The sequence below is a fragment of the Bubalus kerabau genome, chromosome 1, assembly GCF_029407905.1.
Source record: "Bubalus kerabau isolate K-KA32 ecotype Philippines breed swamp buffalo chromosome 1, PCC_UOA_SB_1v2, whole genome shotgun sequence".
NCBI lineage: Eukaryota > Metazoa > Chordata > Mammalia > Artiodactyla > Bovidae > Bubalus > Bubalus kerabau.
This window is the reverse complement of record NC_073624.1, coordinates 203,066,083-203,079,407: the sequence shown is the minus strand read 5'-3', so window position 1 is coordinate 203,079,407 and position 13,325 is coordinate 203,066,083. Positions and strand designations below refer to the sequence as shown.

The window sequence follows — 13,325 nt, the reverse complement described above, 5'->3', positions numbered from 1 at the left end:
GTTTAGTCACTAAAATCATGTCTAATTCTTTGCAACCACAAGGACTTTAGCCTGCCAGGCTCCTGTGTCCATGGAATTTCCCAGGCAAGAATACTGGAGTGTGTTGCCATTTCCTTCTCATGGGGCCCTTCCTGACCCAGGGATTGAACCTGCATCTCCTGCATTAGCAGGTGGATTCTCTCCTGCTGAGCCACCAGGAATCCCCACATTGATGTTAACTAGTACTTATTTTGGTTACTTAAATATCATCCTATTCAAATAGTTTTATTTAATAAATTACTTCAAAAAACTACTTAAAATCTGATCAACAACCAAAAGGAGCATTTTCTTTTTATATTTTAAACTTAGTGATTGTGTATAATCAGTCATGGATGTGTATAATCAGTCCCATGGATTCTTCATTCTTTTCTCAGGTATTTGTGTTGGTACTGATTTTTGTAAAGCAAAGAAGGTTAAAAGATACAGGATGTTTTGTAATTAACTTTTTCATATTTTCTTTTAGAGTAAGTAAAATCAAGTCTGTCTTAATAATCAGTTTATTTTTCTCAGTTATATCTTACTTGTTCAGTAGAGCTTCTCATTTTTTCACTTTAATTTGATGTATTTGTTTTGTGTTGCTACTCTGATGTCAGAATATTTATATGCTGACTGCATAAGGTGGTGAAACACAAAAAAAGTCTGTCATTTCATATTATGTAATGTAGAGGTTAGCAAGTAACTAGAATTGTACTTTAATTTTTTTCTAAATCTTTTTATTTTATTTTGGAGAAGAAAATGGCAACCTGCTCCAGTATTCTTGCCTGTAGAATCCCATGGACAGAGGAGCCTGGTGGACTATAGTCCACGGGGTTGCACAGAGTTGAACGTGACTTAGCTACTAAACAACTTTATTTTATTAAAAATTATAAGATTCTAATTGCTTAAGGCTGAATAGTTCTATTTCATTGTTAGTGTTACTTGTTTCTGGTTGTTTTTGTAGCCTTCCCTGTTTTTTTTTTCCTTTTAATTTTCTTCCTTTGTGATTTTGTACTTTTCTTTTGCTTGTGTTCCTTTCTCTTTTGTTTTTGGGTATCTGTTGTAGGTTTTTGATTTGCAGTTACCATGGAATTCATATATGTTGATCTATAACTATATTTGTTTTAAACCAGTCCTTTTTCAGACACATTCTAAAAGAGCTACATTTTTTACTCCCTTCCCCCACACTTTGTGTTTTTGATGTAATAGTTTACATCTTCATGTTTATCTCTACTTATTGTTGTAGTCATACTTGATTTTACAGGTTTTTGTTTCTTAATCTTTGTAGTAGCTTATTTAGGTATTTGAGCTTCTGTCTTTCCTTTATATTTCCTATATATTTGCTAAATATTTCCTATATATTTGCTAAATATTTCCTAAATATTCCTATATTTCCTTTGTATTTCCTATATATTTGCCTTTACTAGTGGGATTTTTCCTTTTCTATACTTAATTCTTGTTATATCCTTTCCTTTTCTATTTAGAGAAGACCCTTCAACATTTATTTTAGGGTTGGTTTAGTATTGATGAACTCTTAATTTTTGCTTATCCAAAAGCTTTTTATATCTCCTTCAATTCTGAAGGATAATCTTGCTGAGAAGAGTAGCCTAGGTTGTATGTTTCCCTTTTGGAACTGTGAATATATCATGCCACTCCTTTCTGGCCTGCGAAGTTTCTGTAGAAAAATCAGCTGATAGCCTTTTGAGGATTCTTTTGTTATATGACCCTCTCTTTTTCTTTTTGCTACCTTTAGAATTCTCTCTTTAGCTTTTTCCATTTTAATTATGGTATGTCTTGGAGTGGGTCTGTTTGGATTTATCTTCTTTAGGATCTTCTGTGCTTCCTGTACCTGGACGTCTGTTTCCTTCCTCAGGCTTGGGAAGTTTTCAGCCAAATTTCATCAAATAAATTTTTACTCTGTTCTTCTTCTGGGACCCCTCTAATGGAATGTTGGTGTGCATGATATTACCCAAAGATCCCTTAAAATGTTCTCTGCTTTTTACTTTTCACTGTTCTGATTGAGTGAGTTCCAATATTCTATCTTCTAGATCACATATGTGTTTTTCTGTATCACCTCAGTTTAGTTCCCTTCAGTCGCTCAGTTGTGTCCAACTCTTTGCGACCTGAGGGACTGCAGCATGCCAGGCCTCCCTGTCCATCACCAACTCCCAGAGCTTGCCCAGACTCATGTCCATCAAGTCGGTGATGCCATCCAACCATCTCATCCTCTGTCGTCCCCTTCTCCTCCTGCCTTCAATCTTTCCCAGCCTCAGGGTCTCTTCCAATGAGTTAGTTGTTTGCATGAGGTGGCCAAAGTATTGGAGTTTCAGCTTCAGCATCAGTCCTTCCAATGAACATTCAGGACTGATTTCCTTTAGGATGGACTGGTTGGATCTCCTTGCAGTCCAAGGGACTTTCAAGAGTCTTCTCCAACACCACAGCTCAAAAGCATCAATTCTTTGGTGCTCAGCTTTCTTTCTAGTCCAACTCTCACATCCATACATGACCACTGGAAGAATCATAGCTTTGACTAGATGGACCTTTTGTTGGCAAAGTGATGTCTCTGCTTTTTAGTATGGTGTCTAGGTTTGTCATAGCTTTTCTTCCAAGAAATAAGTATCTTTTAATTTCATGGCTGTACTTACCATTTGCAGTGATTTTGGAGACCAAAAAAATAAAATCTGTCTTGTTTCCATTGTTTCCCCATTTATTTGCCATGAAGTGATGGGATCAGATGCCATGATCTTAGTTTTCTACATGTTGAGTTTTAAGCCAACTTTTTCACTCTCCTCTTTTACTTTTATCAAGAGGCTCTTTAGTTCTTTGCTTTCTGCAATAAGGGTGGTGTGCTGTTAAATCCTTTTAGTGCATTTTTCTTTTCATTTAGTCTATTCTTCAGCTCTGATTGGTTGTTTTTAAAAATTTCTAGTTCCTTGTTAAAACTCTCATTATATTTGTCTATTCTTGTTCCTAATTCAGTTAACATTCTTATTACTAGTGCTTTGAATTTTTTATCTGGTAAATTATTTATTTCTGTTTTGTTTTTTTTTTTCAGGTATTTTCTCTTGCTCTTTCAATTGAAACAGACTCCTCTGTATTTTCATTTTGCTTATCTATTTCTTTTTCTGTTGAAATTAGGTGAAAAAATTACTTACGGTTTTCTTTTGTGGATGTGCCCCTATACAGTCTGCAGGTGCCCAGTGGCTTTGATGGGAGAGCTGGATTTGATGTGAGCACAATTTGGGTCTTTCTTCAGGGTGTGCTGACAGATATCACCTTTGTAAGGGGTGGGGCTGGAGATGGAAGAGTAGAGTCAGATGTTAGGTGGGGCTTCGCCTTAGCTTAGTTGCTGTCCCCACCCCCCCACCCCCACTCCCCATTAGGGGTAGGGGCAGATCTCTAATTGCTGGAGCAGAAGCCCTGAGGGTTGGGTCTGAGCTGGTTCAGTTCCCTTTAAGTGTGTGCTCTTCCCACTTCAAGCACTGACATCCTTGCCCCAGAGAGGTTCAGTAGAGGAGCAGGAGCGGCTGGTATGGGTATTTCAGTGAGGGTTGGGGCATGGGCTTTGTTGGCCTGGCCACCATCAGAGATCTGGGCCCCCTGTGCAGTCACCAGTAATGGCTGTCCCCTCCCTGTTCAGATGCTACTTAGGGTTTGGATGTCCTTAGCATCTTATAGCTGAGCCTTTTCCTTGATCATGGCAGCCTAGACTATGGAGCTGTGATGTGATGTGAGTGGTGCTGAAATGTTCCCTCAGCTCAGGCTGGGAACCAGAGCAGTTGTAGAAAACCAGTCAGCCACCCAGGTGGTTTCAGTATGCCCTCTCTGCCCTGCCTTGAGAATAAGTAAGTGTTCACTCACTCCTGGAGTCCAGGCTTCCCATAACCCTCTTGTCCCAGTGGCCTTCCAGCCAGCCATGGGGGCTTGTCTTCCCTTTGTTGAACACCCAATATGTGGCTTAAATTGCTCAGTCCCCCAGGAAGGTCTCTCCCTATACCATCTCCCTTTTCCTTTGAGTCCTCTCCCACAGGTCCTTACCTGATTGCTTTTCTTCACTTCCTACCTGATTACCTGTGGGTCTTTCTTATAGTCTTGGTTGTATAGGAGTCTTTCTGTTAGTCTCCACTTAATTTTCAGTGGAGGTGTATTTTTGATGAGTTTGTGTGGCAGGTGAATTCTGCATCCTTCTACTCTACCATCTCAATGCGAGTCTTCAGTTTGGTATTACAGCCTGTTTTTACACAGTTCCTTTTATCTGAGGCAGTGTGCAGTGTGTAGTTATGTGAGGAAGTTTGGCTTTTATTTTAAAGACAATAGATAACCACTGAAGGTCTGACATTTTGATATTTGGCAAAACTAATACAATTATGTAAAGTTTAAAAATAAAATAAAATTAAAAAAAAAAAAAAAGATAACCACTGAAGGACTGTAAGGAGATATGATCAAATGTGGATTTTAGAAAGCATCAACTCTGGCTCCTGTTTGTAATGCTTGGATTGATAAGGGAATGAGATAGAGGGAAGGAGATTTTGTAAGAGCCTTTTGTAATAATCTAGGTTGGAGAATGTGGTTGATTGAAAAGGATTGTAGGCATCAGTAGGGATATAAGTGGAGAAACTGTAGGGCTATGAAAGGAGTAGGCTTGGTATTTGTTTAAATGTGGAGTTGATTATCTTGGGATATCATCTGTAGTTTGACAGTTATTTATCAGTTGCTTCCTAACATCTAGGCTTTCTGTTAGGGTTACAAATAAATGGAAAATGAAACAAATCTGGACTGTGCCCTTTTGGAGCATATAGCCCAGTTGTTGGGGAGGGCAGCCTATAATAAAAAAAAAAAGTACACAAATAAATGTATAATTACAACTATATGTGATAAACAGTACAGATGAAACATACTTGATACCATTAGAACTTAACATAGAAGGATTTGGCATAATCAGGTTAACTCTGGGAAAAAATAGCATCAGACATAATATGGAGCATGTGTTAAAGTTGGTCAGAGTGAATGTGCAGGTAACTAGTTAGAAGGCTGTTGTGGTAGTTGAAATAAAATGATGGCAGCTTAGGTAAAGGTGGTGGTGGAAAGATAGAAGTGGAAGAATCAGAAGCAGCTTAGGAGATGAAAGCGACAGCAACCTAGCTAACCTCAGCATTATTTTATTTTATTTTTTTAATCATCTTTCACACCCAGGCAGGTACCAAGATCTTTGATTTTCTCCCTTCAGTGCATTTAGGATCCTATTTCTGTCCACCTCATTTTGATCACCATTATCTCTCACTTTCCAAGTGTTCTCTCTGCCTCCATTCTTGCTCCCCTCCGATCTGTTCATCTCACTGTAGCCAGAATATTATTTCTGAAATGCAAGTGTGTGTGTCACTTCCCTATTAAAAAGCCCAAATGGCTATTTGTAGACTTCAGGATGAAGTAAAAAACTTTTTATATCTTCTGACGTCTCTCCATGTCTGCCTACTCAAGTCTTGTCACATTTAGACACTAATTTATGAGGCAGGCGTCATGCTGAAGTTTCTGTCGTAGCAGTTGGGTGGATAGTACCATTCATTCATGTAGGGAACAAAAGAGAGAAACAGGTTGGAAAAAAAGATTATGGGTTCACTCTCAAACAAGGATAATCCATCAAGAAGTCACCAATTAAATAATGGAAAGAAGAGTCCATGAAAGAACAAAGTGGTTAGAAGGAAACATTGTCTTATTGAAGCCAATAAAGGTTCAATAAGGAATGGAGTAAATGGTGTTGATTGTTTGCTTAACAAATGTTCATTAAATGATTGAAAATTGTTACTTTTTACCACCTAATTTATCAGAATTACTAATATTTCAAATTTGCTAACTCAGGCATTATGATTGCTTTTAATGTTTATGACTCAGCATCATATTGAAAATTGTTCTGAACCATGCATTTATTTAGTTTGCTGAACTTCCAGTGGAAGTTATGTTAAATTTGCTCATGTTTTCATATAATATATTACTTATGGTTTTTAAAACAGTCTCATTTATTTATTATACATTTATTATTTTTACTTTCCATTTTAGGAAAATTAAGATGTGAAACAATTGTTGCTGATATCCTGGATAAAGGATCCGGTTTAGTAATTCTTATGGATGGTAACTAATTTCCAGTTCTTATAATAATATTGTTAAATTGATAGCCTTTGTATGCAGTATACTTTACCATAGAAGTTGATAAATAAGTTTCTATATATCTTCCAATTTGTGAGAAAGCAAGATTAGCATTCTAAAAATTTACAAACTCTTTTAGAAAATAAGGGGAGAGTGGGATATTTCAGGGGATTTGTGACAACATAACCAAAATAGAGATGAGAAATGTGGCTGGTCTAGTGAACACAGTGGGGAATTATGCTTCCTGGAGTGTGTTTTAGCAGGAATGAATACAAAGACAACCCTCATTTGATAATTAGGCTGTGTTGTAAATATTCTTTCATATGTTAGCTCTTTGGAACTGGGAACCTATTTGACTCCTGAATCATTCTTATAAGTGGTAGTTAGGTTTTTAACCTTGCACATTCAGACGTATTGAACTCATAATGTGGTTCAAACACCATAGCCACATTTTATTTGCAGAGGAAAAAAAGGTTATAGTAGTTTAATAAATATTGAAATACTAATGATTAAACATAAGCCAAAGACACCTTGCTTAAAATTTATCGCTTAAAGTTTAAGAACAAAACCAAGAAAGATTATCAAAAATTTTGGAAATATCAGTGGAAAGTTTAATAGTAATCTGGTATTTGGAATATAGGTTTTATCATTTTGTTCTAATACATACCTAAGAGGTTATACTGAATATGTTGTTTTGAAACTTGCCTTGTTTTTACTTAATAATATATTTAGAACATTTTTAATGCTTGTAAGTATTTTCCTGTTACATGTTTTTGTTAAAATTTCACCATAGACACATAGAACATGAATCTTTTCTCTCTGCTTTTCCTCTTCTCCCTTCTCCCTCTTCTTTTTTAGATATTTGTATTTTCTTGTCATTTCAAATGTTGGCTAACATTTGGCTACAGTTCTCCCAGTTTTCTTTTAATCTTCCCACCATTCTACCAAATGTAACGTACCACTGTGAAGTTTTGTGGTAATCCTAGCTTTAGTTTTTACTCTTATTTCTTGATCTACTCCATTTATTTACCTATAGCTTGACAATGGATAATAATGTATTAGAATTTGTAGATAAAATATAGATGAAATTAGATATCCAATTTTCTGTGTAATAAAGATGAATGTCTTATTTATATATAAATAACCATGCCTTTTCTTATTTTTGTCCTAATTATATTTTTCCTTATGTTATTCAAAAACATATTCCTAATTTTACAGAGCTGGAGATTTAGATGCTGCTCAAACTCTCACAAGGATAGTAGTCAGTAGTAAAAGGAACAGCTATCTTTCATTTATTACTTGCTTACTTATTCACTAATGTGCTCACTCATGTCATTTGTTCATTGATTCATTAATTAGTGCATATTTATTAGGTGCTTTTTCTGTCCCAGGTACTATTCTAATTGCTGGGAGTATGATATGAGCAAAAGAGTCATGATCCTGCCTTCCAGAAGCTTATACCTTCATTCTTGCTATTTCCTCTTTTATATTTTAGGCTCTATTGAGGGCTTCTGCAGAATGTTTGAAAATTTTAGAGTGTGGTTATCTGCATTTTATTTTTAATCTTACTGAATTTTAGTGGATTTACAATGTTGTGTTAATTTCTCTTGTACAGCAAAGTGATTCAGTTATACATAGATATATTCTTTTTCATATTCTTTTTCATTATGGTTTATCACAGGATATTGAATATGGTTCCCTGTGCTATACAGTATGACCTTGTTTATCCATCCTGTATATAGGATGCATCTGCTAATCCCAAACTCCTGATCCATCCCTTCACCACCTCCTCTCTCCCTAGGGAGAGAACAAGTCTGTTCTCTGTATCTCTGAATCTTTTTCTGTTTTGTAGATACATTCATTTGTTTTGTATTTCACATTCCACATATAAGTGATATCATATGACATTTGTCTGTCTCTCTCTGACTTAACTTTGCTTTGTATGATAATCTCTAGGTGCATCTGTGTAGCTCACATGGCATTATTTCATTCTTTGTTATGGCTATGTAGCATTCCATTTTGTGTGTACACACACATTTTGTGTGTACGTGTGTGTATCTCATGTCTTCTTTATCCATTTATCTGTTGGTGGATATTTAGATTGTTTCCATGTCCTGGTTATTGTAAATAGTGCTGCTATGAACATAGGGGTGCATGTATATTTTTGAATTATAGTTTTGTCTGGATATATGTCCAGGAGTGGGATTGCTGGATTATATGGCAATTCTATTTTTAGTTTTTTGAGGAACCTCTATACTGTTTTCCATAGTGGCTGTATCAATTTACATTCCCACCAACAGTGTAGGAGGGTTCCCCTTTCTCCGCTCCCAGTCTAGTGTTTGTTATTTGTAGACTTTTTAGTGATGGCCATTTTGACCAGTGTGAGGTACTACCTCAAAGTTTTGATTTTCATTTCTCTAATAATTAGTAGTGGTAAAAAATCTTTTCAGGTGTGTTAGTCTGCTTTGTATGGTGGAATTGTCTGAAAAGTTCGAAAAGGAGAGAACTGAAATATGAAGGGCAGTTGGGGAGTTTTAGAAGAAGGTAGAGGAACTGCTATTTCATAGATAAGAAAGGATTTGTCAAGATCTTCCTTTCTCTGCCTTCCAGAGACTGGTAATGTGTATGATTAAAATGAGTGGTCTGTAACCCAAACTTGGGTGTCTTTAAATTGCAAAACCTTTTAGTAATTGAATTTTGTTTCTGAAACATCTACAGGGATTGCTGATCATGTATTGGTTAACTGGTTGTATCTTTTGACAATAACTTCTTTTCTTTCTTCTTTCATTTACTTTTCAGTCTACACTTACTCTGGGGAGGAACTTATATGTTATAATCAGTTCTCCATCTTTGTTGTTGGTTCTGGAGGCTCTGGTGGAAAACGGACATCAGACAAAGCCAAGGTAGGCTACGACTTCATAAATGACATATGTGTGTCATTAAGGATGCTTATCTGTATTTTGAACTTACTATATGTACAATTTCATAGAGTAGGGCTTTAGTAATCTAAACTTCCTTGAATCAGAATATGTTCTTGAATTTGAAGTGCTGTTTATATTTGTATATTTTAATATATAGCACGTTATATGTGTTACAGGCTGAGGTAAGTGTAATGTACATGAGATAATTACTGGAATATCTTTACTTATACAAACTTTGTCTGCACCCAGAACTCTTTAGAAAAACCCAACATGTACAAGAGATCCTGGTGTAAATGAAAATCTTCACTCATTAAATGTCTAGAATATTTCTTATGTATAAAACAATTCAAATTACTGTTGAGTTCTCAAAATCTGCCCCAAACGATATTTTTCCTAAAAATATTTTGTAATTTGGATTTTACTCCAGTTTAACCTGGCCTTCACCTCTGCCCTCAGCTCTCAGAATAGGGCCACGCTATCTTCCTAGGCAGAGCAGGCCACTCATTTTTCTTATTCCCCACTCCCACCTTCCCTAACTTGTGAAGCAGAAGCTCTATTACAGGTAAAAGTGGCTGCGAGTTATGGGGTTCTCTTCCTTCACCCAGCCCCCACTTGTACTGTGGAGAGTTTTGTTCTATGATGGCATGCTAAGAATACTAGGGCTCTGATAACTCTTGCCCCATCCTGCTCATAGGATGAGGGTTCCCTGCTGCTAGAGGCAAGCTGAGAAGACCAGAAGCTCCTACTCCTGCTCAGTCCCCTTCTTATAAAGTGAGGATGTCACTTGGAGAGAAGTGGACCACTGTCCTTGCCCTCATCTCTGTTGCAGTGGTGCAGAGGTTTTGCCTGGGGGCCAAGGCAGGCTCTAATAATAGAGAGCTCCGAAGCTCTTCCCAAGGAAACTGACTCATTTTGGAACCAAATAATTGGAACCAAAAGTAAGGATGGTTTCAAAAACAAAGTTACTTTAGTGATAATCAAGAGGAGTCTGGTAGCTCCATGGAAGCAGTAAGTAAACTAGTCCAACTAGAAGTTTGCTAGAGAACCGTGCAAGGAGACAGATAAGAAGAGTTGTCATGGGATCATTTTTGTTGTTGTTCAGTTGTTAAGTCATGTCTGACTCTTGGCAATTCCATGGACTGCAGGATGCCAGGCTCCTCTGTCCTCCACTGTCTCCTGGAGCTCAAATTCATGTCCACTGAGTTGGTCAAACCTCAAAGACTGACCTCAAAGACCTCCCCTGGAAAGAAGTATTCTTTTGCATTGGGAAGAGTCCCTGTTTGTTGCCTAGAGAATGGACCTGGTTATATAATTCCTTTCATTATACAGAGTCATTTCAGGGAAATCATAATGTAGATGAAGCTCACAGTTACAGAATTTTAAAGATCATTATGTGCTGAATATATTAAAAAAAAGCTTCTTTTTATCCAGCTTACAGATTTCATTACAGTCAGCCCTCCATATCCATGGGTTCCACATCCGCAGGTTTTGCATCTGCAGATTAAACCAACCGTGGATCAAAAATAGCCAGAAAAAAAATTTCTAGAAAGTTCTCAGACTATGTACACAGTATTTACATTGTAGTATGTATTACAAGTAATCTTGAGATGATTTAAAGTGTATGGGAGGATGTGCATAGGTTATATGCAAATACTGCCCCATTTTGTATACGAGACTTAAGCATCTGCAAATTTTGGTGTCCTGGAAACCGAGAAACAACTGTACATTGAACACATGTATACCTGTGGTGGATTCATTTTGATATTTGGCAAAACTAATACAATTTTTTAAAGTTTAAAAAAAATAAAATAAAATAAAAAAAAGAAACATGGTTGTTTGTCAAATACCAATTTCGGTAAAGAGACTAGCAATTATTTTGTTAACTATTTAACGTGTCTTTTTTTTTTTTTTCAGGCAGCTGTAGCCATACCCGATAGACCTCCTGATGCTGTACTTACAGATACCACCTCACTTAATCAGGTAACAAGGTGTTTTTGAAAAGTGGTAAAGCCATCTGGCTCCTGGCACTTTAACGTGTAACTCTTGATACCCTGTAAATCCTATGAATTCAAAAGTAGTCCTAAGAATTCAAAAGAATTCTACATAATAGAAATAACAGCATATTTCTGTAGTTGAAATTTGCTCTTTGTGAATTTTACTTAACGGTTGTTTTTCTCCACTAGATATCAAAAGAAAATATAAAGTGGTTTTTACAAGTCAGTTGAGAAAGCATCATGTTTTGTTGGCGTGGATTGCTTGCCTTAAAAAGATTGCCTAGCTTTGTGAAGAATTTTATTAAAACTTTAGAGAACAGGATAAAATAAAGGGCAGATTTTAGTTATCCTCTCTTCTGTTGGAAAAGAAAGCTGAGCTGCACTGCATAGAGACAGATTAGTTTATGCCAACTTTAGTGGACAGGTACAATAAAGCATCTTAGAAGGAGTAGGTGATTTAATCTGTTCTGTTTGGCATGAATAGTATGTTTTCTGATGAAGGAGATAAAATACCCTGTCAGTTAACAGATTCTGTAAGCATGCAAAGATTTATTTAATAAACAAAAGGTGACCTTGAAGATGAAAAAGCAACTTTGTTTTTGAGAGTTATGAAGGTTCTTCTTTAAGATGGCTAGGATACTAATCATGCAGATTTAGAACAGAATACATAAAGCTCTGAAGTAATGCAGTGAATAAACAGGTAATGACAGCAGATTATTTATAAAATTCACTTATTTTTTGATACTAATTTTGACATATTGATATGAGAACTTCTGCAGGATTTGTGTTTACTAACAAATAGAAATATAACTTCATGAGCTAGAAAGAATTAAGTAATTGTATTGTATTAAGTAATAATTAGTAATTGTGTTTTTTTCAACACCATATAATTGGGTGATAGAATAATACTTTTTATCGCAGATTAGTTTTTGCCTTTAAATGTTCTTCCCATCCCTATTTCTTATCAATTTCTTAAGAAAACACTCATATTTATGTTTAATTAAAGCTTCATAGTGAAATGAATTTTATTGTGGCACTGAAGAACAGAAAAGACTTTGTGGTTTCATGGTTCACAAAGCCCAGCAATGCTCCATTATTATTCTTGGGTTTCTGAAATAATAAAATATATCTGCTGTAGATAAGAAAAGCTGAATAGTTTCCATGGCTTGAGTTTCTTTATACAGTAAGCAGAAAGATTTTCTTTTTCTGGTTTTTCAGATGAATAGAACTTTTCATTAGCTATTAGCCAACTTGAGTACTTTGCTGTGTGACAAAGAACAGTTTGTAAGTTAGCACATATTTTTTGTATGAATAATGGGCACCCATCATTTCACAGAGGTTCCTGGCCATTTGTATCACACGGTCATTTGAGAATGTGATTAAAAACAATATATAATTTGTTTAAAAACATTTTGCATAAAATTTTACATAAAGTTCAGGGGATTTATGAGCTATTTTAAATTAGATCTGTACTGTAGGAGACACAAATCAAGAAGAAGTGTGATCTATTGACAAGGAACTGAAAGTACACTTAGAATTAATGTGTATATGTCTTAATAACTAGGGCATCTATTCCAAGCAATGAATGATTCAAGACAAGGCTTTGAATTGTAGAGTAAGTGCTGTAGACATTCAGAGAGGTGTTACTTATTGGAGAATGATACACAAAAGAGTTTAGTAGGAAAAATGAGACTTCTGAACTAAACTGGTGTATAGATATTCTCTCTTATCAGAGATGTAAAACTTGCAGTATGGCCTGAACGGGAATAAGAACTTAATAATGATAGCAGATAAGAGCTTGATGTATGTACAAGGAGTAAGAATTAGAGAATTCACATTGGAGAGTGGCGGGAGGTGATTATGGATGAACAGACCTTTAAAGAGAAGTGGGAATGGAATGGATTATGCCACTACAGCATAAACTGTTTGCCAGGTATTTAAATTAAATGAGTCATTTTTCAGTCAGTAAGAGAACTGACAATCATGGTTTTAGCAAACATGGGTCTACCAGTGTCACTTCTGGAATACTTTGTTTTTCATTTCTTTAGGAGAATTTCTTGATCTTCAAATTCGTATGATATTACAAGTATGGTTCATGGTTAGTCATAATTAATAAAGAGAAAATTCATCCCCAATAACCTAGAAAGACCAAAGAATAGGAAGGTAACAGATGTCAGACTTTGTATTTGGGAAGAAAGAAAACAAATGTCTTTAGTTTCCCCAGTTACATATCTTATACTACTTACTCTAACAA

The 13,325-nt window shown here is 35.8% G+C and overlaps 1 protein-coding gene across 1 annotated transcript in view; it reads left to right on the top strand.

Moving 5' to 3' along the window:
* Positions 1 to 13,325, top strand: part of HSD17B4 (hydroxysteroid 17-beta dehydrogenase 4) — a 98,389-nt gene that overhangs the window by 57,477 nt on the left and 27,587 nt on the right. Inside the window, exons 15-17 of the mRNA XM_055550183.1 lie at positions 6,070 to 6,141; positions 8,956 to 9,059; positions 10,992 to 11,057. Of these exons, the coding sequence (XP_055406158.1) occupies positions 6,070 to 6,141; positions 8,956 to 9,059; positions 10,992 to 11,057 (242 nt within the window). The remainder of the gene's footprint in view (positions 1 to 6,069; positions 6,142 to 8,955; positions 9,060 to 10,991; positions 11,058 to 13,325) is intronic.